Source organism: Orycteropus afer, unplaced genomic scaffold (assembly GCF_000298275.1).
Source record: "Orycteropus afer afer isolate SDZICR_OR568_19922 unplaced genomic scaffold, OryAfe1.0 scaffold00170, whole genome shotgun sequence".
Classification (NCBI taxonomy): domain Eukaryota; kingdom Metazoa; phylum Chordata; class Mammalia; order Tubulidentata; family Orycteropodidae; genus Orycteropus; species Orycteropus afer.
This window is the reverse complement of record NW_006921757.1, coordinates 624,125-650,189: the sequence shown is the minus strand read 5'-3', so window position 1 is coordinate 650,189 and position 26,065 is coordinate 624,125. Positions and strand designations below refer to the sequence as shown.

Sequence of the window (26,065 nt, the reverse complement as noted above, 5' to 3'; positions counted from 1 at the left end):
CATCCTAGGTCGTCTGTCCCAGGTCTGTATCAGAAGAAGCTGGCCCCTGACTTGCCCATCACTCCATCCCTCAATCAGCCCCTGTCGCATTCCTTCTGAGCAGCTGTCCCTCTGTGTGACCATTGCTTTCTCTGTCATGCTCTCTTTCTCCCTCTGACATCTCCTCACCTCTCCACTGACCTCAGACTCCTTCCTCTCCTAAAATTCTACTTCCTTTTCTTCTCTTATGAAGCCCTGGTGGTGTAGCAGTTGAAGCATTTGGCTGCTAACCAATCAGGTCAGTGGCGTTCAAGTCATACCATGTGCTAGAATGGCTTTGCTTTCTCTCCTCCTGGATGTCTTCCCACCCCCACTTCCTTAAGGCCCAGCCCCTCCCTGGGCAATGTCCTGGCTCACTAACCCTTCGATGTGACTCTCCTGGGAATCCTTCTGGTACTGCTGCCTGTAGCACTCCAGGGCCATAGGTTTTATGTGGCATTTTGTTGCCAACAGACATGATAATGTTTCATCATGTCTTCTCAACTAAATCTCCAGTCTTTGAAGACACAAGCTCTGTGTTTCTCCTTTTGTTGCTACTGCAGTCCCTAACGCAAGGCTTTTCTACTTAGCAGGTGCCCGATAACTCTTTCCTGGTTGGTTGATTGCAATAAGTCCCAGGTCTCTTTACATATCCACCATGATTTTTACACATTTCCATTCCCTCTACACTCGTCTTCCCATTTTGAAGAGCCCTGATCCTTTTGGAGGTTCTTGTCTCTTCTGTCAGTTCAGCTGGTATCCCTAGTCCTTCTCCAGCCCTGCTCTATCTTTCTGGAGCTGCTGTCCTCAACCACAGCAGTCTTCCCTGGCAGGGCACATTATACTCCATTTTAACATTCACCTGCATTTTCTACTGCTTGCCTAGCCTTGGAAGCTGTCTTTGTTAGGAAAGCTCTGGACAGCAACTAGGAATATAGCCATGGGGAAGGTGCTGCCCAGAGACAAAGGAGCCCTGCCAAGCGCCGTCTCTCCAGGAGCTCTCCCCTCCTCCTCCATCAGGCACCTTCCAGCACTGCCCAGTATCCTACTGCACATGGACAGGCTTTGGGGCTAAGGGCACTTAAAAGACACAGGACAGCAGCTTCCTTCAGAGGGCATACCATGTGGAAACAGTGTATTCAGAAGAGCAAGTGGACACAAGACAAGCATGACACTCAGATGGACTTACCTGTTAAGAAGCGTGAATCTGGGCAGGCTTCCTGGAGGACGTGCATGGTATGGGGATGCCTCTTGCACACAGCTTCACGTGTGCAAAAAGGGCAGGGAGGCCACCAGTTCTGACTTCCTCTAACTGCACAAGAGGAAGACAGGCTTACCAGCAGTAACCCAAGGCCTATTACTGCAAGACCAGACATGCTGCCTTCCTCCAGCCCTTTCACCAACCGTTCCTCCCAAAGCACCCAGCACCTCTCTCCTGGGTTCGATAATTCACTGCAGTGGCCACACAGAACTCACAGATTATGGGGTTCATTAGGGAAGCACCAGGCTACAATTCAAGTTCAGGAAAAATGCTGTCTCTCTCCTAACAGTCTTTCACAGTCTCTCCCCCAACAGTGAGTGTCCCTCGGTGTCTCACTCAGCAATGCGTCTCTTGCATCTCTTTCCGAGCAGCACGTGTCTCTTTCAGGAGCACGTGTCTCTTTCAGCAGCACATCTTCCTCAGCCAGCAGTCAGAAAGAGACTTCTGCCTCTGGGAGGCCTCCTTTTGAGCCTGGCAGAGTGGCCAAACTAACCAATCATAACATCAAAATTCTAAGCACCTGAGAGAAAGCAGGAACCTCCCAGAACATTGTTTTATGTTGTGCCCAACAGAAATACCCCAGGTGGATAACTTTTACAATCAGGAGCTCCTCAGTTGCTCACAGCAAATTCCACCACAGAGTTTACAAAGACTTATGGCTAGAAAAGCTGCACTAAGTAATTTACTACACCGCAACATGTTTGCGTTCTGCACTGTTGCACAGAAACTTCCTGCTGGAAGTTGCCTTCTTTTCCTTTACTGACAGCTAAACAAATCTCATTCTGGCTGAGCTGGGACACACAGATCATGGCATCAGGCAGGCAGGGCCATGGGAGGTGGTCTGCACAGCACACACGAGCACTCGGCCGGGCTGGGCAGAGGGTCCTTGAGGGAGTCGGGCAGTGAGGTTGGCGCGATGGGGAGTGTGGACGCCGTCCACTGACTGTCCTCTTTTGAGAAGCTACGAGAGGCTGGGAACCTCTTCCCTCTGTGCTCCCTGCACCATCTCTGGGAGCACCTGCTTGAGAGCAAGATGGGGCCGGCCTTTCCCTTCCTTCTTGCTGCCCCTGACCTCCCTGCTCTCCATTTTACCGCCCATCGGTGCCAGGCAGCTGTTCAGGAGCAGGGAGCAGTTGAGAGCACCTCCAAATAGAAGTAAAAGAAACAAAATTGCTTAAATGGTATTTACATTGAGTGGCAGGAGTCTCAAAGCTCTCTCCGAGGGTTACTGTGGCAGGAAGTGAGACTGGGGAGAGATGCTGCAGGAACAGCCTGAACGCTCCTGGGTGGAGGAGCCTTGAACTGGCAGGTCGGCGTCTGTAAGGGCAAGGCCATCACAGGGGCTCCCTCCTGAGAGCCTGGTGGTGACTTCTGGGAAGTCCTAGCCAGAGACCTTGAGCATCTTCATCTCCTTCACCCCATCTCAGAACACACTTACATTGAGGGAAGGTGCTTCTCACATGGCATGAGAGCAGGTGTCTGTGGAATTCTGCTTAGCACAACGAAACTGTGAGGTGACACAGGGCAAACGAGGCTACCTGCCCCATCTGCGGGAGCCCAGGAATCCTCCGTCCTGCCGGAGAACAGGCACAATCAGCCTCGGCAGATAGTAGGCCTGAGGGGCCACCCAGGTGCTCCTGGGACCTTGTTAAGCTGAGTCATATTTGGCACATTTGATTGAAATGGGGGAGAGAGAAATGGGATTAATGGGGCTCTGGCTCCTGTCAGCAGGATGGGCAGGGAGTGGTATCAACAACCAAGCTGCTGACCCTTCTGCATGTCATCCTTTTCTGTCACTAACCCTCTGCTGACCCTCCTGTGTGGCATCCTTTTCTGTCATTAACCCTCAGTGTCAGGGGTCGTGGAGAAAGTGGAGAAGGAAGAAGACACGTGGGCCTTGGTGAAATAGCAAGGGGTCAACATGCTCTGGAGGGTGGGGAGCAGGAGCAGGAACAGGGCTGCTGCTGGCACCCAGCTGTGTGGAGATGCAAACGCCAGCCCTGCACAAGGAGCCCCACCTACCCAGGGTGAGAGGTGCCATATTGTTGTTGCTATTGGCAATAAGTCAGCAGTGAGGAAACCCAGCCTCAACACACAGAAGCAGGCAGGGGGGTGGGGGGTGTCCTTCAGCAGCTGAAGCTGGCCCCAGGCGTGCTGCATTTATCCAGGTCTCATCTGGTAGCATAGTGGCTAAGGCACTTGACTGCTAACCAGAAGGCTGGCGGTTCAAACCCACCAGCCACTCCTCGGAAGGAAGGTTGGGCAATCCTACTTCCGTAGTGATACTGCCTCAGAAACCCAAGGAGGGGTCGCTATGAGTCAGGGCTGACTCGACGACACATAACAACAACAACACAACAACATGTGGTCATGCTCGAACCTTCTAATGGGTGGCTTTTACCCACAGACGCCCGTTTGTATTCCTGAGAGGCCACAAAGCTCATGACCCTCAGGTCACAGCAAGCGAGAAGCCTGTTTTCTGTGTGCATAGGAGCGCACCGTGGCCCCCAGCTGCGGGCGCTGGCAGAGCTCAAAGGCCACAGTTTCGGGGGCTAAGCATCCCCTCAAAGGATATGGTGTTCTCCTTGCTGTGTTATAATAGTTCGAAGCAGAGTTTGGGAACACGTATCAGGTACAGGCCAGGTCCCCCACATGCCCAATGCCCTCTTTACGGGACCTAAGAACCACTCCTTAGTGGGGTGAGAGGGAAGAACGGGGAGTGTTTTTCTTTCTCTCCTGTTCAAGGGTAGAGACTCATAGGCTGTGGCCAGCCTGGGGCAGTGCCTCTGTATGAACCAGAAGGCACCCGGCCTAGGTAGCCACGCAGCACAGGCAGTGCCAAGCCCGGCTTACTCTTTTTTTATTTTAAGAGCTTGTTTTACATTCAACGTCACGCGTACATTTAGTTTAATTCCCCATTCGCCATGTCCAACCCTAACCCAGTCTCCTCCCCTCCCTACTCTGCAACCCTCCCCTTGTGCCCCTCATAATTATGCACTCCTGTTTGTCCTGCATTTCCTCAGTTTGAATGTTGGTCCTCTGGTGTCCCATGGTCTATTGCTCTAAGGGATATATTACCATTGAGTGTGTGGGTGCGGCATCCTGGGTTGAGTGGTCTGCGTGTCCATCTTATTAACTATTGGGCTGAGAGCCCGCCCCTGGGGATGAGTTCTATTCCAGGCACTGAATGTATTTCAGGGCCATAGTATTGGGAGTCTCGCCAGATTTCATCTGACCAGTAATTCTGGTCATTATTGAGTTTTTGGATTTTGTTCCACAGTTTCCCTCCCACTCTATCCAGGATCTCCAGATTTGATCCTTTCCTGAGTGGTTGGCTTGGGTAGCCGGGCACCATCTAGTTCTTCTTGTCTTGAGGGCCATCGTGTCCTAGGGCTGATTGCTTCTAAATACCCTTGTGTTTTTGTTTTTGTTTTTATTTCATTTTTTTTTGCATTGTTCTTCACTTCCGACGCTAGGAGACCATTAGCTACATCTTAGATAGCTGCTTGAAAGCTTTTAAGACCCCAGTCGCTACTCACCAATGTAGAATGTGGAGCAACGCTTTTATGTATTTTGTTGTGCAGTTGAGTCTGGTGCCCCCAGTACTATGGTCCTGAGGTAGTAGCTCTATTGGATCTCTCTCCCATAGTGTCGGGATGTCTGTGAGGGATTACTCTGTGTCTGTCTTCTATTGTTTCTGTAAGGACTGCAGGTATTTTGTATCACTGGTGTCTGTGCAAGATTAGCCTCAGCTGAACCTATCCTTGGTCTAGAGTATACCTCTATTTAGTGACCCCTGTCTGATCATCTCAGGTGTTTATGTGTTTATCCATATAGCCTAGTGTTTGGTGTTAATGGCAGTGTGGTATTGTGGACACATTGGTTGGTTTTAGCGTCTGTCGTCTATCTCTTATGTGCACGGTTCGGTGTCCTCTCATTTCCCCATGTTACCATGGTGGTCATATATCCTTCCTGTATATCCCTCACCCTACCCATGTCAGCGTGTAGGCCCCAACTAGCCCTAAATCAATCCCACCCCATCCCTCCCCATCCCGGTAACCTACTAGGTGAGTTCCCTTTCCCAAGCAAACCCTTCTCTGTCTTTTTACAGTAATAGGCTCATACAGTACTTGTCCTTCTGCAATTGACTTATTTCACTCAGCATAATGTCCTCCAGGTTCATCCACGTTGCGAGATGATTCACGTATCCCTCATTGTTCTTTAATTTAAGCCCAGTTTACTCTTGACAAACAGAGCAGGGTGGATTTAAGGGAGGGGCGAGTGAACAAAGGGGCAGGGGCTTCATAAGAGGTGCTTCGGAGGAGACAGGGCCTTCTTAGCCAGTCTGATGACAAGGGAGGCAAGAGGAGGAGAGGGAAGGAGGGCAAGGGGTCCCCATGGCCATGCACCTTCCTCCCCGCCAGTGCCCTGGGCTGCCCTTCTGTGGGTTGACCCCTGTTGGTGGTGGTGTAGAGGTGGGGAGCTTGCCATGCTTCTGTGTAGAAATTGTTTGCCGTTGTTATGTTTGGGTTAATGAAACAAGGACGTGGCCTGATTGTTCTCACGGTGCTTTTTCTGACCTGTAAGCGGGATTGGTGTCTATGTCCCTTTTTCCTAGAAACCAAGTGATGGCAAAAGAGAAGGAGGACCATTGTGTCCCGGTTCCTAGTGTAGGACACTCCTGCCTGCTAGGCCAGCCTCCGAGAGGCTCCCAGAGCCCAGCTCTGAGCCAGGGCTTGGCCTCCCACCCAAGCCCCAGGTTCCCTGCAACCAACTCCATAACAGCTGCCTTTCCGTTAAGGTTTCTATACTCTCTCATAGGCCTGAGCCCTTCCAGCATCCGGTGGGGAACTGGCAGCTTCAGGCTTTCTCAGCTTTGGGCTCAGGTGGTCCCCAGGGCAGCTGTGGCCTGAGCAGCACCACCCAGCCCCTACTCAAAGCATTTAGCCCTCTAGAGCGTCTGGGATCCAGGGCCTCGGGCTCCGTGGCATTCCTGGCCTCTCCCTAGCCTCTGCTCCATCCTGTTTGCTCCTGACTTACCCTCGTAGCTCTTCCTCTAGCTGTCCCAGGTTCTTTTGCTCTCCACCTTTCCTTGCTGAGGGCTTGGTGGCAAGGGGGTAGGGTGGTGGATGTGTAGCAGATGAGAGGGAACAGACCCAGCTGCCGCCCGCGCTCAGGCCTGGGTAAGAAGAGGAGCCCATCCTTGCTCAGTTAGATCCAGTGCAGGCGCGCAAAGCCAGCTGCGCCACAGCCCTCGGCCCCCAGTGCCTGGGCTGCTCTGAGTCATCATGCTGACTGCACTGACCAAGGCCGGCCTCTGCCTGCTGGGCTCCCATGAGCAGCCCGCTGTGGCAGGGACACAAGGAACAGGGCTTCTCCATTCAGCTTGGTGTCGTGGGTCTCCCCAGAGACCACTTTCTGTCCCAGGAGCTTTTGTTCCTTCCCTTGGTTCACTGCTGGTGATCTGGGGAAGCTCGGGCCTTTGCCTTTGCCATCAGCTGTACTGCACTCCTGCCATGTGCCATTAGTAGGTGCCATGCGTAAATGTCCATTGTAATACTGTAATAGTGATATGCTCACAGTGCTGGGGGAAGGCAAACAAAATCAAACCCACTGCCATTGAGTCGATTCCAATAGCAACCCTACAGAACTGCTCTATAGGGTTTCCAAGGCTATAAATCTTTATGGAACCAGACCATGTCATCTTTCTTCTGTGGTATGGCTGATGGGTTTGAACCACCGACCTTTTGGTTAGCAGCTAAATGCTTTAACTGCTGTGCCACCAGAGCTCCTTTGGGAGGGGGTGGGGAGCATCACCTAAATAAATGGTAAGGAGCCCTGGTGGCACAACAATTAAGAGCTCGGCTGCTAGCCTAAAGTTTGGCTGTTGGAACCCACCAGCAGCTCCTTGGGAGAAAGACTTGGTGACCTGCTTTCGTGAAGACTGCGGCCTAAAAAACCCTGTGGGGCAGTTCCCTGCTGCCCACGAGGTCGGCACAAGTTGGAGCCAGATGAACAGCACACAACAAAATACATGACACCTGTGGTTAATGGATAGGGTGGGTGGGTGTTCGTGGGTGAAGTACTAGGAATGAGCCACGGAGAGTAGCACGTGCAGAAGCCTGGAACAGCACGGTGTGTCGGGGGAGCCGGTTGTCACTGACATGACAAGAGTAAAGTAATGAGGGTCAGAGGGTAGAAGGTGAAACGAAGAGAAAGTCGATTATGTGGCATGTATACTGTGCTGAGGAGCTCTGGTGGTGCAGTGGTTAAAGCATTCAGCTGCTAACCAAAAGGTTGGTGGTTTGAACCCACTTGCCCCTTCGTGGAAGGAAGATGGGGCAGTCTGCTTCCTAAAGATTTACAGCCTTGGAAAGTTCTGCTGTGTGGCAGTTCTGCTCTGTCTTACAGGGTCGCCATGAGTCAGAATCAGCTCGAAGGCAGTGGGTTTGGGTTTACCCTGTGTTGAGGAATTTGAACTTTAACAGAGAATGAAGAAAGGATTTCAGTGGAAGGGTGAAGTGATCAGATTTGGACTTTTTTCCTCAAAGGTAACAACATTTATTGAGCACATGCTATTATGCTAGACCCTCAGTGTTTAACTTAACTGAGTTCTCTTCACTGATTTAATACCCTTTGAGGTAGCTCCTGTTATTGTGCCCATTTGACACACAGGAGAACTTAGGCCCAGCAAAGTACCCAAGGTCACATAGCTAGTAAGTAGTTGAGTCAGATTTGAACCTAGGAGTCTGTCCCCAGAACCCTCTCCTCACCACAGCACCACGCTCCCTGTGACTTGCCACACACCGCAGCAGGATCATGGAAGAGGGACACCAGGACTCTGAGCTCAGGAAGGGGAGATGAGGATAAAGACCAGCGCACTCTCGCCTGTGAGTCGGTTCCCTGTGTGTTAGAGCAGAACTGTCTACGTAGTTCCCAGTGCCTGGTTTGTTGGTTTTTTTGTTGGTTGGTTTGTTTGTTAACACCTTGCCTGAGTGTTAAAAGAGGAGGGGTAAGGTTCCAGGTGAAGAAGTGGGTGAAATGAAGTGGAGAAGAGGAAGGTGTTCAAAGCAGAGGAAAATGAATGAGCGTAGTCTCACAGCTAAAAACAGGAAGGGGTAGGGCAGAAGACAAGGGTTAGGTCAGTATGGCTGCAAGGCCCATGGCAAGTGCCCTGGCCCTGATCTGGAAAGAGTAGCATGACCACACTTGGTTTTCTAGATACCCCTGTCTGCTGTGTGGAGGACAGTTTGGAAGGAAGCAAGACCAGAGGCAGGTAGAAGTTAATACTGTCGTCCAGGTGAAAAGTGATGTGAAAGATTGGAGAGGAGTCAGGCCTTGAGGATTTTGAACAACATACCTGATATTGTAGAATTCTTTCACAATCTAGCCTTTTTTTGTTTTTTTTAATTGTGATTTGGGTGAAAGTGTACAGAACAAATTGGTTTTCCATTCAGCAATTCATGCACATTATGTTTTGTGCTATTCATTGCAGTCCCCACAATGTAACACACTCTTGCCACTTCCTCCATTTCCCTTCATCCTTCATTCCTATTTCTACCTGCCTTTTAAGCTGTATCCCTGGACAAGTGCTGCCCTTTTGATATCATATGCTTCATTGTTCTAATGAGTGCATACCTCCCTGGTATATTGTTCATCTCACAGGCCTATCTGTTCTTTGGCTGAAAGTTGAGCTACAGGGGTGAGTGTGGTTCCAGGGTTGAAGGTTGTCTAAGAATCATAGTCTCTATCAGACCAGTCAGCCTGATCTATTTTATGATTTTGAATTTTTTTCCAAATTTTTCTCCCACTCGATCTGTGACCTCCTATTGTGATCCCATTCAGAGCAGTCATTAGTGGTAGCTGGGCACCATCTAGTTTTGGCCTCAGGGTCATGAAGGCTGAGGTTCATGTGGTCCATTAGTCTTTTGTACTAATTATTTCCTTGTATCTTTGACATTTTTTTCACTCCTCTTTGCTCCTGATGGGGAGAGACCAATAGTTACACCTTAGGTGACCATTCACAAGCTTTTAAGACCCAGTTGCTACTCACCAAAGTTGGATGTAGAGCACTGTCTTTGTGGACTAAGTTATACCAGTTAACCTTCCTGTCCCCTGAGACTGTTGCCCTGAGCCCCTACACCCAGCGAATGGCTTTTTTTTTTTTTTTTTTTTTTGGAAACAGATCACCAGGCCTTTCTTCGGAGGTGCCTCTGGGCGGACTCAAGCCTCCAGCCTTGTGGTTAGCAGCCTAGTGTATTACCCATCTGCACCCAAGGACTCCAAGGGTAAATCTCCAGCCTTTTGGTTAGCAGCCTAGTCATTAACTGTCTGCACCCAAGGACTCCAAGGGTAAAGAAAAGGGGGAGAAGTCAAGAGACATTTATGAAATAGAGTCAGTATGGCTTGGAGATTGATTGTGAATATAAAAGGAGTCAGGGATGCTGCCTAAGCTCCTCTTGCTACCCATCAGGATAAGAAATGCAAGTGGAAGAGCAGGTTTTATAGTGAAAGCAATAGATCCAGGATTGGACTCATCATATTTGAGATTTATCAGATGGTGCTGCATTCTTATGAGAGGTCTGGACTGGAAATACAAGTTTTGGTGTCATGTAACTCAGATGATGGTAAAATACAGGAGAAGATGAGATGGCCCAGGGAGCATCTGCAGCTTAGGATGGTACCCTGGGGAAATCCATGTTAAAGGGGCATGTGGTTGGGGAAGAATTTACAATTGAAACCACGAAAGAGCAGAGGGAGGAAACCAAGATTGGAAATCACAGAAGTCCAGAAAAAGTTTCAACAAGGAAAGGGGGTGCTTAGCTTTGTCCGATCACGTGAAAGGTCAGGTGAAGGAATCTGGGAAGAGATGATTAAATTGGCAATGAAGAAATCTTCAGTGATGTCTGAGTTCTCTAATGTTGCTGTAGCAGACATGACACAGGTGGATGGCATTTGAACATACAGAAGTTTCTTCTCTTACAGTTCAGAAGGCTAGAAGTCCAACTTCAGAGTGCTGGCCCTAGGAGAAGTCTAGGCTAGAAAGCCGAGTTCAGAGTGCTGGCTCTAGGGGAAGACTTTCTGTATTCTGTATGGAGGCCTCTCAAGCTTGGGCTTCAGCTCTGACTTGCAGACCCTGTGGAGCAAGCTGGAGGCGTCTCCAGACTCACACAGCTGCTGGCTGCTGATGCTGATGAATCCAAGATCAGCAGGCAACTGGATAGGTTACTGGTTCAAGCTCAGGAACTAGAGATGAAGGATGGGCCAAATGCAGGATCTAAAATGAGCCAAAAAGCTAGAGACCTTTCCCAAAGCTTCTCCATATATTCTGGGAGCACACCACACCCCAAAGGCAACTCCCCTTCAACTAATTAACTGCTCACAACAGATTCTACCATGGAGTTGCTTATACTCCATCCAGTCTCAGCATGGGGAATAACTACATCCAGCTGCCAAGCCACTCAAAGTCACGGCCCAGCTAAGTTGACACATAGTCTTAACTACCACAAGTGACCTTTGGAATTGTAGTTACATTGGGAAGTTGACGTGGCACCCAGCTGCAGTGGACAAGATTATGAAAGGGAGTTGAGCATGGACAGAATGCTGGGTGGGTAAAGAGAAAGAGGTAGATTGGATTGGCTATGAGACCAAAACAAGGTTTTCTAAGATGGACAAGATGTTCATAGGGGAAGAGGTAGAAGCTGGTGGAAAGGAAAGTGGGAAGGTGGTGATGGAAGAGATGATGACCAGTAGAGATAGGTTCCCACGGAAGAAGAGGGTGCAGTCTGGACTCAGGTGAATTTCTTTTTCTCCAAGATGGAAGAGAAAGAAGTATGGATGCCAACCTAAGTGCTTTTAAAAGGCAAAGGAAAGGAAGCGTGGGTCTTCATAGAAACGGAGGTGGTCGATGTAAAGAAGCTGGAGAGTTGGGGGCAGAGTGCACAGGGCAGGAGTCTGACCCATCCCCAGAAGCAGTCCTTGGGGTCAGTCACGCAGGCACAGGTGCCTACAAAGGTGAACTAGCACTTGAACTTGAACTAATTGGACAGTATTTGGTTGCTTTCAGAGCAGATCAGAGACTTGATTTTAAAAAAAAAAACAAAACTGCCATCAAGTTGATTCCAACTCATAGCAACACTATAGGACAGAGTAGAAGTGCTCTCATAGGATTTCCAAGGCTCTAAATCTTTATAGAAGGAGCTCTGGTAGCATAGTGCCTAAGGCACTTGACTGCTAACCAGAAGGCTGGTGGTTCAAACCCACCAGCCACTCCTCAGAAGGAAGGTTGGGCATTCCTACTTCCGTAGTGATATTGTCTCGGAAACCAAGGAGGGGTCGCTATGAGTCGGGGCCGACTCGATGGCAAATAACAACAACAACAACAACAACAAATCTTTACAGAAGCAGCTGGTGGTTAGCAGCCCAATACTTTAACCATAGCACCACCAGAGCTAGGGGATAGCCTCATGCAATTACTACATCCCCCCTTCCTCCACAAAAGAGGCCACCCATCGCCTGGTCCCTAGTTCATACCCTGTAGGGCCCTGGTCCACTCCTGAAGCCAGCGTGGTGGGAGAAGGCCACTGGGGCTGGCATAAAGCGTGCTGTCTGGAGCCACCCGAGGGAAAGACGTCTTCCCTCCTCTGTGGCGAGGCCTGCTCTTCTCCCTGGCAGCCAGGGAAGGAGGAGGAGCTGGGCCGTTCCTATGTGCCCAGCTTTCAGAAGCCATCCCAAAGCTGCCCTCGACTCAAGAAGCCCTTGGGAAAGGAGGCTAAGAGGGGGCTGGGGCAGAAGGAGGGCTTTGGCTTCAGCCACGTTCCCTGCAGGCACCTCAGCAGAGAGAGAGTTAAAGCTCCCTGCGGCCTGCAGCTCCTGGTTTTCCTGGGAAGATGAGCAGGCTGCTTTCCTTATTGTCTGCACCAAAGGAACAGATTGCATCAGTTTGTAAACTGTGTTACCGCTTGCAAAGGCCTGGAGTCAGCAGGTTTGCACTTCCCGGCAGACTCCAGTGGTGCTTGGCGATGCCTCATGCCTCTGGGCCTCGGGCAGGACCAGGAGCTTTCTCCAGCCCCTGCCCCCATCATCCCACCCCACAGCGCTGGGACAGGGAAGGCAGTCAAGGAGAGGAAGAAGGTCCCGAGCTCCTAGCAGGCATCTCCCTTCATCTCCAGGAGCTTCTGGTCCCCTCCTGTCGCGATGCCAAGCCAAGCCTGACTTCTGGGCATTCCTGGGGCTGGGATGGGCCAGAGCATGGCTGGACATCAGGAAAAAGGTTTTTTGGAGAAGTAGTCAGCTCTGTGGATGGGGCTTGAAAGAGTCCTCTGGTCTGGGGGTGACAGGGACTAGGAACAAAGGGGCTGGGGGGAGGGTAACCAGGAAGACTGGCACTGCTGCCCACCCCCCGCCAGGCTGAGTGGCCAGGCCCAGGAGGCGGGCTAGGCACTGCCTCTCGGTTCCCAGGGCACGCGTTATTAGTTGCATTGTGTTAACACTCATCGTCTCTGAAGGCAGCCATGAGTTGTGTGTGGCTGAGTGGAGGGTGAGTTGGCTGTGTTAAGCTGCTACTGTACTAAGGTGAGGTGTCTCTTCAAGTTCACAGCTCTCTGGGACAGCAGCAGCTACTGTGCAGGAGTAGTGACCGTGGGAAACCCCCTGGCATGGCCCCCTGGGTGTGGCAGGAATCGGCCTGAGTTGCCGGCTTGTCCTGGATGTTCCTTACGCTCTTGCAGAAAGTCAGGGACTGCCTGAGAGGGCTGGGAGAGGCCCAGGTGCCTCGAGGCCCTGCAACGGTGTTCAGCTCCTCCCTCCATTTCCCACATCCTTCTCTGATTCTCTTATGTGGCACCATGGTTCTCCACACACTTCTCCTCATAGTCACATAGGAGGCCTCAGCCCAGGCTTCCTCCCCGTCCCTCCTCTCCCAGGGAGCCCATCACCTTTCTCTTCACTCACCAGCTTCAGCCACAGCCTCCCCCTGGTACCTGCCTGCCCCCAACCCCTCCTGCAGAGACAGCAGCAGCTTACAGACCTGGTTCCGCCTCATTTACACATGAAGCAACTGAGTCCAGAGGGTGTGATCAGCCAGCCTGTAGGAGGTGGAGCTGGAGCCTTGCTCTGTAAGGCAGTGCCTTCTCCCTCCAAGTCTCCAGTCCTGTTCCCACAGCAGGCTTCCTGCTGTGCTGGTTGCAGACAGGGACTGGGGCCCATGAGCTGTCTTGGGGCCCCTGGGTTCAGCCCCGTTGCCCCTCTTCTCCAGCTGAGGAGTTTGCAGCCACAGCCCCACCCCCACCCTGCTACCGGAAGTCTTCCTTTCCAAAGGCCCCAGGGCAGGGGTGTCAAGTGCTGCTGCCGGTCCCCACCTGGGACAGCCTTCTGGCAGCAGGAGCATTCCCCGCGGCTATTTTCCAGCAGCCTCCCAGCCTCTGTGAGCAAAACAGTGATAGCCTGTGTGCCTCAGGCACTGAGCAGGCGCCGGTGCCCAGGAGCCAGGCCTCAGCTCCCTCCTCCCAGGCCGGTCAGAGAGGGAAGGCTGGCGCGTGTACCTCTGCTGCCAAAGCCCCGTTGTGGACCCTTCCTTCGGCAGGCCCGAGTCCTCCCCGGGGCCTGCACCCCCGCATCTGTTCTCACTGCACGGTGCCTTGGCCCTCAGCACCCCTGCTGCCTTCAATTTAAGCTCACCCTTTGGTGGAGGCTGCCTCCAGCGCAGCGGCACCCACCCACGGCAGCAGCGGCGTGACTGGGGAGGCCAGGGGTCCTGTGCCCCAGACTCAGAGCCACTCGGTCCCTAGGGCACACAGCTGAATGAACCCCCAAGGCAGCCAGCACTGCCTCTGTGAGTCCCTTAGCTCCTCACTAGCACACACAGGAAGTTAGATTTCACAAAACGTTTCAGAGTGTGGCAGGAGTGACTGAGGAGGACGGAACGGGTTGAGTAGTCATATTTCTAGACCCTGGACCCTCGGCAGCCCTCCTGGCTCTTCCTTCCCTCACACCCCAGCCGGACCCGTGCCTCCAGGCCTTGTCACACCCCAGGCAGACACTGTCCTCTCCACTGAGAGGAGGAAATGGTCCAGCCCTGCAGCCTGTTTGATTGAAACCGTTGCTGTCTCAAGGAGCTGGACAGATCCCGACAAGGGAAGCAGGGAACAGTTTGGGCCTAGGGACAGGGCTGAGTCTGTATGTCTGGAGCCCAGGGGTCGCGCAGTGAGGAATGAGTCGAAGTCCCGGCCACCCCTGGCCGCCCTCTTCTTTCGCTCCCCTGAGAGCTGAGGAAGCTCCAGTTCTCCTCTTCCCTCCGCCTCTTCCCCCCTTCCCACCCACCCTCACCTGGGAAGGGTGAGCCCACAGCCCAGCTGGTGGGCACTGAGGTGTGAGTGCCGCCTGGGCACGGGGAGCACTTCCTTCCTCGGCAATTAGGAGACATGCAGATTAACAGCCTGTGCCGTTTGTATTAATTTGGTAAATAAGCCAGAACAATTTCATTAGTGGCACATTAATGTGCTTGGGAGCAGGAGGACGTGTCCCACTGTGAGGCAGCAGGGCCTGTCAGCTGCCCCAGCCACAGCCCGGCAGGTCCAGTGTGTGGTTGACTGGGTGGCTCACCCCTTGTTTTGCCTCTCTGGTGGACAAAGACATCCTCACTCCTTTCTCCTCAACCAGCAGGAAGACTTGTGTGTATTTGGTTGGGGGCAGTCACATTAGCTCTTCCGGTCAACTCCCACTCCTGTATCCAGTGTGAAGACCTCAGGTTGTAAGAAGCCCAAAGCTTTTGGGGGGTAGAAGAGATGGCAGGACTTATTAAACAAGGATGAGAAGATTCTCATATGCAGCCTAGCCAGGCAGGAAGGCTGCTGGATGTGCCGTCCTGGGGACACAGGACCAGGCCAACAAATCCTGTCATTTGTTGAAAGGAAGAGGAAGCAGTGAACCCTTTAGGGTAAGGACTCGTCTCCTCATTTCAGTTAAACACAGACAGGTTAAGAGAGATCATGTGACTTACCAAAAAAAAAATCCATAGCTAGAGCTGGGATTTGAACCCAAGTCTGTCAGACTCCAAAATCTGTGTTCTTTTCTGTCATGCTGTGGCCCAGTCATGGAGTTTACATTCTACGGAGAACAAAAACATGTGACATAAGTACTCCTCCCAGGAGCATGATGATGATGATGATGGTAATGCATTTGTGTGCCAGGCACCCTTCTGAGTGCCTAGCACACTTCCACTGGCCTGTTTAGTCATTGTCACTCCTTTGAGTAGATACTCTTGCAGCCCCGATTTTACAGAAGAGGAAGTAGAGTTATAGAAGTCAGGTGACTCCCAGAGTTCATGCCGATGGAAAGTGGAGGGACTCACATTTGAACTCAGGCAGTCCAGTATTCATAACCTCTGTGCAGTATTTTTTTTTTTTTTTTTAAAGTGCTGTCCAGTTGATTCCAGCTCTTGGGGACCCCACGTGCAGAGCTGTGCTCCGTGGGGTTTTCCGCACCGTGACTCCTCGGAAGTGGCTCACCGGGCCTTTGTTCCGAGGCGCCTCTGGGTGGACTCAAACCCCCAGCTTCTCGGTTAGCAGCTGAGTGCATTACCTGCTGGCACTACCCAGGGCCTGTGCTGTGCAGTATACCATCCCCTAAATGCCCAGAATGCCCAGGGAGGTTCAGCCCACAGGGTGCTGCCCTGTAGACTGTGGGTCAGGGGAGCCTTCACTGAAGAGGTGGTACAGAAGCTCACAGGGACCCATTACAGAATCCACACGCACTCTGCCAGCATCAACAGCAGTAGACCCCAGAGCAACAGGGCCACAGTGAGACCACACCCGCATCACCCGAGGGGTAGGTCTGATCATCAGGCATCTGGTCACCCAGTTATATATGCCCCGGTTACCACCAGGCTGCTGCGTCAATGTGGCATGACCTTCTCATAGTCTTCCTTAGAGCTATGACTTCCTAGAGCTCAGTTTCAGCCTGACCACTGAAGAGTGGGGGACGATGTTTCTCTGGTGCCTCTGTGACACAACGCATTTGTCCTCTGCAGTGCCCTTCATGCCCACACGCTAATGCCCAGCCACCTGGTAGCCCCTGGCCTTCGCTCAAGGCCTGAAATCCCTCACCCGACACACCGTGTCAGAGGCCTCACAGGGAAGCCATTGAGTCCAGGTCTCTTCCTGAAGCATCCAGGATACGGAAGAGATGCATGGCAATATTGTAGATATGGCTCTTCACAGTTCACACAATTCCCCATGTACAGGAACCAGCTGGTCAAAGAGAGGAGGCTTCCTGTGCTTGACAAGAATGGGCTTCCCTTCCCCAAGTCCTTCCGATTGAGGCCGTTTATGGGAAACGGAAGTAATTCAGGGAAAGCGTCAGAGAAATAGGGTGTGAACCAACACGGATCCACATAATATTATAGTTAAGCCACAGATTCCTGACAGTGTAGAAGAGAAAAGAATTGGTTTTATCAGAGTCTTTTTAGGGAAAACACATTGGTTTCTTAGCAGGCTGATGGCTTTTGCCACGTATTATGGCGATTTGTGTTCACGCCTCCCCTCCCCTCCTGTATCATAAGCTCCTGGATGTTCCAGGCTTCTCCACTGCCAAGGCCCCACTGTGCCTCACATAGGTACCGGTTCAGACTGTTTGAGGTAATGCAGGAGGGGCCCACTCGAATGTGGGCGCTCCCTGCTTGGTCCTCCACTTGCTCCTCCCAGGACTCTCCCAGAGCTGAGGGTTCAGACTTGGATCTTCCCCATGAGCTCCGGGTGCCTGTCCAGGCTAAGGCGTGTCCAGCGGGTAGACAGCCTGGGGGGAGGGCTGGAGAGGCAGAAGCAGTACCAGGCTGAGCCCAGCCCACCTTGCCCTGAATGCCTTGGTTTGACTGAGAAATCATGGTGGCAGAGGCCCCCGGGTGACAGCTCTGTCCCCCTCTACAACCTGAGATGGATTGGGGCAGCACAGCACCCAAGGCCAGGGATTTCTTTCCTCTGCAGCCAACGGGGCCCAGGAACTTGTCAAGCCCAAGTTAGCGTATTGATTGAGAGACCTGGGCTGCTCCTGGCACTGGTGGTCCCAGATGTGGCTGCTGGTCCCTCGTCTCCAATGTGAGCCCTCAAGAGAGGCAGCTGCATTCTAGCCTCAGAGGGCAAGGTGTGAACTTGGGGTTTCCCGTGCAAGTGGGACTCTCACAGGAGGAGGGAGTGGTCCTGCCTGGTTATCTCTGCAGCCAGTGGTTGAAGCTCCATGCATCAATCCCAGCAACCCAGTGCCAAGAAGAGTGACAAGGGTGCCCCTAAGCTGCTTGCCACAGCCACAGTGGCCCACCACACGCTGCCAGAGGAGGCCTTGTGCCCAGGCAGGACAGCTTCCCTCAGTTTTAGGGACAGGACACCGGCTGCTGACCCTGTGGCAGACATGGTCAGGGAGCATGGAGCTGGACGGACCTGTACAGCTTCGTTGACTTTCTGCTGCAGTGTAAGGAGGTGTCTCATGAAGGGCCCAAGCACAGGGGAACCAACGATTTGGTGGGGGAGCCAGCCTTGGCACCTACACACTCAGCCTGTCAACTTACGGGCACCAGATACAGGCAGGAGGCCTCTCTCTGCTTCTTGGTGCCTGTGGGGTCTGCAGCTTTGAGAAGCTTGGCACACAAACAGAAAGAAGAGGTGAACTTCTTGTGTGTCACTCCGTTCTTCCCCTGCGTGTCCTACCTCCACAGTCTTACAGCCTTGGCCTCCCACTGGAAGGCTGCCCCATCCTTCAGTGGCTAAGCTTCCCCTTGACCCTGGGCCTTGGGTATTTGAAAGGCAAGAAGGCTCATCAGGGTCCATCGCTGCACTTGGTAGATGCAGTCACCGACCCAGCTGACCAACTGTTGAACACGTACCCCATCACAGGTACTACCCAACCTCACCTGCCCCTACCCCCACAGACGCTGGTCCTCCAGAAAGGTAGTTGCCAGAATTTGAGAAAGGAGGACATATGAGCATCGCAGGTACCAGGTGCTGGCTCTCCTGCTTCTGCCCTACAGCAGTGGGTGCTGGGTTGGGTGGGCCCGGCCCAGAGAGTGGCAGCGAGAACCCAGTGTGCCCACGGTTGCACTGGGCTCTACCACTGAGTGGCAGAGTCCCGGGTCCTAGGTCTTGGGGGAGCCGGCATTAGCCCAATGGGAAGTCAGATATGAGTGTAGGGGAAGAAAGGCAATGGGGAGGGGGGCAGAGTGAAGGAAGGGTGCTCCCTGCTCCCCACTAGGAGGCCATGTAGAGAAGGCAAAGCTAAACCAAGGCCGGTGCCACCAAGTCGATTCTGACTCACGGTGACCCCTGTGTCTCAGAGAACTGTGCTCTGTAGGGTTTTGTTGTTGCTGCTGTTAGTTGCTGAGAAGTTTGTTTTTCTGTAGAAGGTCACCAGGCCTTTCTTCTGAGGTGCCTCTGGGTGGTCTCAGGCCTGCATTAAGCAGCCCAGCATGCCGTTTGTGCCACGCAGGGGCTCCTAGGGCAGCAGACGGGGAACCGGCAAACCCGGATTCTGCTCTCGGCCCCTTTCTGTGCTTCGCTTTCCCATCTACAACATGAGCACACAGGACTGGATCTATACGTTATAGGGTTTTTGCTTTCTTTTGTTTTGTTTTAAACTCTTATTGTGGGGAAAACATACACAAGAAGACATTTGCCAATATAACAACTTCCACATTTACAGCTCAGGGACATTGATGACATTTTTCATGCTGTGTCACCATTTATATTATTGTTTTTAAAGACAAGGCAGTCTGCTTCCGTAAAGATTTACAGCCTTGGAAACCCCATGGGGGTCGCTGTGAGTCAGCATCGACTCCATGGCACTGGGTCGGATTTAGTTTTGAATATACTGCATGTCTCCTGGGCCTCAAGTAGGAAGAAGGTGCTCAGGGTGGGAGAGAGTCCTGTCTCCCTGTCCCTGGCCCCCCTTTTCCTCCCTGCATACCCAAACACCTCTGTCCACTCCTGGGGAGGCCTGTCCCCTGACATCACCCTGCCAGGAGGCTCTGCCAGGCAGGTGGGCCTGCTGGCCCCCACCCCACCTCCTTAGTCTCCTGCCTTAGGCTGCTGCCACCAGCTCCAGTGAATTCCCAGGTATTTAGACATTCATTTTATTGCTTAATCGAGCTTGAAGCCGTTTAAATTAATACAAGTTTTTACATTTGGCAGCGAAGGCGTTTATAGTCCCCTTTAACAGGGGAAGAGAAAGGTCGGGAGAGGATCAAAGAGGAAATTTATCCTGGCCCACTGGCTTCATGGGAATGCAGGGGAGGTGGGAGGTGATTGGCCACCCCAGGGCACATCAGTGTGGCGGTCCTGTCAGGGGAGCAGTTGGCGATCGGTGCTGGGGTCTGAGGCCTGGGAGGAGGCCCACTGTGGAGATGGCCCTCCTAGGAACCCTGGAGCTCTGCGGGGGATCCTGAGGTTCAGCACACAGACACGGCCCCCAGTCCAGGCTTGTGGACGTGGCAGCAGCCTTCCAGGCGCTCCTGCTTCGGGTCGGCCTCCTGCTGCCATCGCCCGTGCCTGCCCCAGTGTGTTGCTGCAGGTCTTGACTGCTTTTCTGCCCCACCTGCTCTCCTCCCTCCAAAGCTGGCCTTCATGGCAGCCACTATCATCACCGCTCATTCAGCTCTTCACAGAAGAACACGGCAGCACCCCTCTCCCCAGGGACAGCCTGGCTCCCTCAGGGCCTGCCTGTCTTCCTAGCACAGAGCTGGGGGTAGATGCTGAAGAAGAGGGGGATGTGCCCACAGCTGGCACTTCTCCCTACCCCCTCACTGACTTTAGCCCCCGCCACACACACACACATACACCCCCACAGCTGCCATGGGCTTTGGGAACAAAGCTTACCCTAGAAGGTGTTACAAGGCAGAGAAGGGGATCCGTGAGGGGTGGGGAGTGTTGAAGCTGCTTGTCATTGACAAATCTATCAGGAGTAGCTGGGATGGGAGAGGCTAAAAAGCTGCTGTGGGAACTGAGGTAGAGGCTTCCGAGACGCGAGCGCAGCAGCTACGTCTCCCTCAGGCCCCTGCTCTGCTTCAGACGGCCCTCCCTCTCCTCCTTCCAGCTGCTGCTGCCGGTGAGGAGGGGCAGGGCGGCCCAGGGGGCCTTGCAGCCACTGTGCCCCGCAGGCTGACGTCCCTCTCTGTCCCCCAGGTGGAGGTGGAGGTGGAAAGCATGGACAAGGCTGGCAACTTCATTGGCTGGCTGCACATCGAGGGCGCCAACCTGTCCGTCTTGCTGGTGGAGCACGCACTTTCCAGGGTCCACTTCACCGCCGAACGCAGCTCCTACTACAAGTCCCTGCTGTCTGCCGAAGAGGCCGCCAAGCAGAAGAAGGAGAAGGTGTGGGAAGCGGGCCTGGCGGTGGGGGGCACGGGTGCCGCTCTCCCAGCTCGGGCCTTCTCCAGCGCTTCTCTCCCCCCACATTAACGTTGCTGCTGCTTCCGTGCAACAGTGAGCCCTTCTGTGGCCTCCCCACTGAGTGACTGGGGTGGTAGGAGCCCCAGGCCTCAGACCAGGAGCCACACACACCCAAGGGGGGCACTACCTGCTTAGACCCCATCAGTCAATAACTCTGCAGAGCTGAGGTGGGCAGGGGGTCCAACTGGAAATCGTCCAGTTCTCCTGGAGCGGCTCAGCCCTGCCGTCAGGCGGCCCTGGTGGACCCAGGAGGTGACATTGGAGTGGTGAGGAGCTACTAGGGAACCCTTGGTGGGGAGGGTACTGGGGAGGCTGTCCACCCCCACAGGCTCTCCTCTCAGGGCCTCGGGACTGGACAGGCCATCTGAATTTCCCTCACGTGGCCCTGCAGGGAAGCCCATTCTGGAAGCTGCCCCAAGAGACGAATAAAGCTGTTAGGACAGCAGATTGAGCGCCCGTCAGTCTGTGCAGACACTGCATTGAGGAGCCTTGTGGGAGGGGGTGGGGCCGGGAAGCAGCCTTTGGAAACAGACAGACGGTTAAGGAACCCAGTGGTTTGGTGGTGGGAGCCAGCCTGGGCACCTCTGCCCTCAGCCTGTCTCCACTGACTTAGGGCCCGACCCTGATGACGAGGATAAATCAGCGGCCACCAATTTGTCAGGGCTCCTGTGGGACAGCCATCTGGCTCACAACTTACCTCCCCAAGCCAAAGCCTAGACGCCTGCCAAAATGAGTGTGTGTAGGGGAGGCTTCCAGGCCGGAGAGCACCATGTTCTTCTTGTCCAGCCCAAGCAGCCACCATCTCCCCCAGGGCCTCTCTGCTCCCACCTTCCCCCCAGAGGGGATATGTCACTTCCCCTCTTCATTCTCTCAGTACCTTGCCTTCCCGTCCCTGAAAATTAGCACAGGCCACCAGTCCCTAGAGAAGGATATCACGCTTGGTAAAGTGGAGGGTCAGCAAAAAGTGGAGGCCCCTCAACGAGATGGATTGACACAGTGGCTGCAACAGTGGGCTCGAGCACAGCACTGATTGTGCGGATGGTGCAGGACCGGGCAGTGTGGTGTTGCACATGGGGTCGCTGCGGGTCAGAGCCAGCTCTGTGGCACCTAAGGACAACATACCACCTACAACCCTTTAGTGTTGGGAGGAGGTCAGAGGTGGGCAGACTCCCAGGGAAGGGAGGGTCTCTGCCTTGAAGAGCAGCTGCCATGAGCCCTTCCTCATAACTTTCCTGCTGTAGCCAGAGAAGCGGCAGCCTCCTCTCCTGCAGGAAGGGGTCCTACAGCTTCCTCTTAGATATCCTGTCTAGCAGCTTCCAAGAAGACAGCGTCCTGTCCCCCACGGGCTTCAGACGGTGCCTGGGCCTGGCGTGCACAGGACTGGACCTTCCAAAAGAGTTAGCTGTGTGGTAGCAATCTTCCAAAAGATGGGCTAGTATAGCAAACACCAGCTTGAAGGTTCAGGTTCTGAAGGCGTCTTGTCCCCTGGCCCTGCCCCTGGCTGCTCAGCAGATGAGCCTAGAAGGCACCTCCTTGGCTCTGAGCAGTCCTCTCCTTCGGGGAGCAGAGACCCACAGGGACCTGAGGTGGAGGTAAGGCCTTGCTTGGTGCTGAATTGGGCACTGTTACTTACTGTCCAGGAGCTCTGGTAGCCTAGTGCCTAAGGCACTTGACAGCAAACCAGAAGGCTGGAGGTTCAAACCCACCAGCCACTCCTCGGGAGGAAGATGGGGCAATCTACTTCCATAGTGATACTGCCTCAGAAACCCAAGGAGGGGTCGCTATGAGTCAGGTCTGACTCAAGGGCGCATAACAACATTTACTGTCCAGTGGATTTGTCCCAAAGAGCCCACGTCATTGTGTGATGACGCAAAGTAATGGCCAGTGATTCATTACCTGTGCAGTCGGCCTGGTGTCATTCTAGGCACAAGTGTCCTTGGGAGGCCGCCCACCCCCTGGGCCCCTCTCCTGCACACCCTTGTCCACTTCAAGGCTCCTGGGGGTGCCCAGGTGTCCTTCCTCTTCCTCGTGGGGCTGGAGGAAGCAGCGCGAACAGAGTTTCACCACAGCCTCGAGCTGTCTGGACGGCCAAGAGAATTTGGTGACCAGCTGAGAATGTCCCCAGGGTCGTCTTCAACCTCCCCATTTGTGACCCCAAGAGGGCCGCCTTAGCCACGGAGAGACAGGCATGTTGGAGTTAAAGAGTCCACGATGGGGTCAGGATGCGTGATACTCTCACCATACCCACAAGCCATCCAAAGGGTGGTGACACTGAGAGGCTTTGTGGGAAGGAGAGTGCAGTGTGATCACGTGTGCATCTGGCTAGGGATGATGGCGCTGCTGGCTTCCCAGCAGGTCCCCACGTCACTGCCTCCCTGCCAGCGTATCCCCCCATGCCCTGCGAACCCCTCCCCTCTCTGCAGAAGGGTGAGCCCCCTCCACTCCCTTCAGGGATCCTGGGCAGATCTGAGGGCTGAGGCAGGGATGCCTGGTGCCTGGGCTTGCCCTGCCCCCCCTGCCCCCATGGGCCCTGGATGGGCTGGATTGGCCATTGATTGGGTTTTATTGAGCTTCCCCACTGCAGGCTTGAAGGCCTTCGCCACCCTGGCCCCCTGCCAGCTGAGCCCCAGGAGCCTCAATGTTAAATCAGATTTCGAAAGGAAAGGTTCCAGCTGGTGAATCCCCAGAGCACACTCCCTACCTCCAGCCTGGGCAGACCTGGGCTCCCCAGGGAGGAAGTACAGGGGAGAGGGCAGGCCAGGCAGGAAGAAGACAGGGGAGAGACAGCCTGCCTGGCAGGCTGGTCTTCCTGAGCAAGGCAAGAGCTTAAGGGTAGAGCAGCCCAGAGCCGATGAGGCAGGAGAGAGGGGTATCCCTTGCCCATTACTGACCTTGATCTGTAGCAGGGGTCGGGGAGAAATCACCGAGGGGCCCTGCCCAGGACAGAGCCCCTTTGTGGCCCCAGCCTTGAAGCAGGACAGAGGCTGTTCCTCAGCCTGGTCACAAGCCTGGCCATAAGTGAGAGTTGCAGGGCAGACCTCCTGCCCCCACTCCCACTCCTACCCCTACCCCTAACCCCAGGCCTCTGGAGCTGGTTTGCAAGCCAAACAGACCCCTCACGGTGGGCCCCATGGCATCCCCAGGCTGACTGCACAGGCTGGCCTCAGGCCCTCTGCCCCACATCTTGTTCATGGGGGTTCTCTGGCTACCAGGGCCTGGGGTCCAGGGTGAGGCACTGACGCTGTTGTCTGCACACTTGCTGTTGTTCCTGGAAGGGGCCTTTGGGCTGTCCTCACTGTGTCCCTAAAGGCCCAGCAGGAGAGCAGCAGCCACAGTCCTCTGGTTGGGAATCTGGGGGCCTATGCGGAAGGGGCCGGCGGCTGTCTTGCCAAAGTGTGTGTCCCTTCCCCTCCCTAGTTCTGCACTGGAGTAACAGTGCGTTCTCAGGACGAGGACATAGACCCCATTCCACCTGACTGGCACCTCCTCACCAAGAAGGCCCCTGACCAAGAAGACCTTTACCAGGCTGCCTTTACCAGTGCCCAGGGCCACTGGCCACCAGGTCCCAACTGGTCACCTCAGCCCCCTCAAGGAACGAGGAAGCTGGCTTCCTTCCTGCCCCCACTGGTCGGTCATAAGGCCAAGTGCTTCCCCTTATGAGCTGAGCACCTTCAGCTCCCTCATCTGCTCTGAGACACTTCTTGGCAACCTCAGGTGCCAGGCCCTTTATGTGACGAGACCTGGCTTCTGTTCCTTCTGCACACAGGTAACAGCACACATCCCACTGCTCCCTCCTCCCCCAGCGAGCTGCTGCCCGCCCTTTGCCACCCTCCCGGCAGGAACAAGAGAACAAGGCCATTCCCCAGGTCCTCCTGTGCATTGTCCCTGACCTCAGCTGCCTGCCCACCGGAGCCTGCCCAGAAGGAAGCTCCACCCCCTCCCTGAGGAGCAGACCTAATGCTGTCGCCTAAGGCACTCTTACTTGAGGCATCATTAGCAGTTTCTGCTCTCACCCTGTCAATGTGTTCCCAATTCATCCACAAGGCTGAGGAGCCTCCTCCCCCTACTGCCGAGGGGAGCCCCCAAAGGCTCCCATCCCACTGAGGAAGACCGCAGGAGGGCCTGCGACTGGCAGGAAAGGAGAGGAGAGGTGGGGAGAGCAGAGGATGCACCAGCTTGAGGCTGGGAGGCCTGGTGCTGGCTGGGCAGTGAGGGGGCAGCCTCTCTGGCCAGCAGGCTATTGGGGGAGGCAGCTGGCACAGCTCTAGTGAGCTGGTGCTGACAGTCTCTCAGAGCAGTGAGAGGCCCATCCATCCTCGCAACTGTAGCATCCGTGGGAATGGCTGGCTAAGTAGACACTTGCTGGGAGCTTCTAGCCAGAGAAGCCTTGGGATTAGAGACATCTGAGGGTGTCGCCAGAGTGCCTGTGATCAGAGAAATGCTTTCACAGAGAGTCCAAAAGGTCAGCCCACTGACCCCCACACAGGCAGGTGGGCCTTAGAGGGGTGAGCCCAGGAGTCTGCAGTCTGCAGGCAAAGGCTGTGAGCTGGGTCTTTCCCACCCCTTGCCTTTAGCCACCAGGGCTGGGCATGGGAAGCAGTGGTGCATGCACAGGCCAATGGGTGCCGGGGACGAAGGGAGTGGCAGTGGTGTATGGGCTCAGGAGCCAGCAGTGCCTAGGCCCCACCAGTCCAAGCTCAGAACCCTGCTCTGTGGGTTGGTGGGCAGGTTCAGCCAAGGAACCATCTCTATCCCCGTTGGCCGTCCACTACCACCCACAGCCTCCCCTGGGCACTGGAGCCTTGGGTGCTCAATCTAGCTCTGTGGGGTGATCCAAGGCAGCCAGTAATCCCAGTATTCTTACTCCTCAGTGCTTCCTGGGCCACCTGAGAGGCAGGGTCTCGAGTACTGAGTAAGACTAACCTCATCATACGCGGGAAAAGAGACCCAGAGACGGACCCTGGCTTGAGCAACGGCAGAGAGCAAGTTAAAGGGCAATGAGGCACAGTGTCTCTCCGTGACAACTTCTCCCACCACTCAGTGCTGTCTTTTGTCCCCAGGCGGCCCCTTAAGACCCCAGGCTGCCATGCTTAAATCCTGGCTCCGTGACATGAGCTGAATGATTTGAGCAGGCTTGAGTGCCTCCGTTTCCCCATTTGTGGAAACAGGGATAATACTGTACTAATACATTGTTTGTTGTTGTTGTTATGTGCCGTCGAGTCGGCCCTGGCTCATAGCGTCCCCTCCTTGGGTTTCCGAGGCGGTATCACTATGGAAGTAGATTGCCCAACCTTCCTTCCGAGGAGTGGTTGGTGGGTTTGAACTGCCAGCCTCCTGGTTAACAGTCAGGTGCCTT

General features: G+C 54.2%; 1 protein-coding gene across 1 annotated transcript in view; it reads left to right on the top strand.

Annotated features, from left to right (window-relative positions):
- The window catches only part of SND1 (staphylococcal nuclease and tudor domain containing 1), a 573,924-nt gene that overhangs the window by 537,433 nt on the left and 10,426 nt on the right, over positions 1–26,065 (top strand). Inside the window, exon 17 of the mRNA XM_007946735.2 lies at positions 20,443–20,631. Coding sequence (XP_007944926.1) covers positions 20,443–20,631 — 189 coding nt within the window. The remainder of the gene's footprint in view (positions 1–20,442; positions 20,632–26,065) is intronic.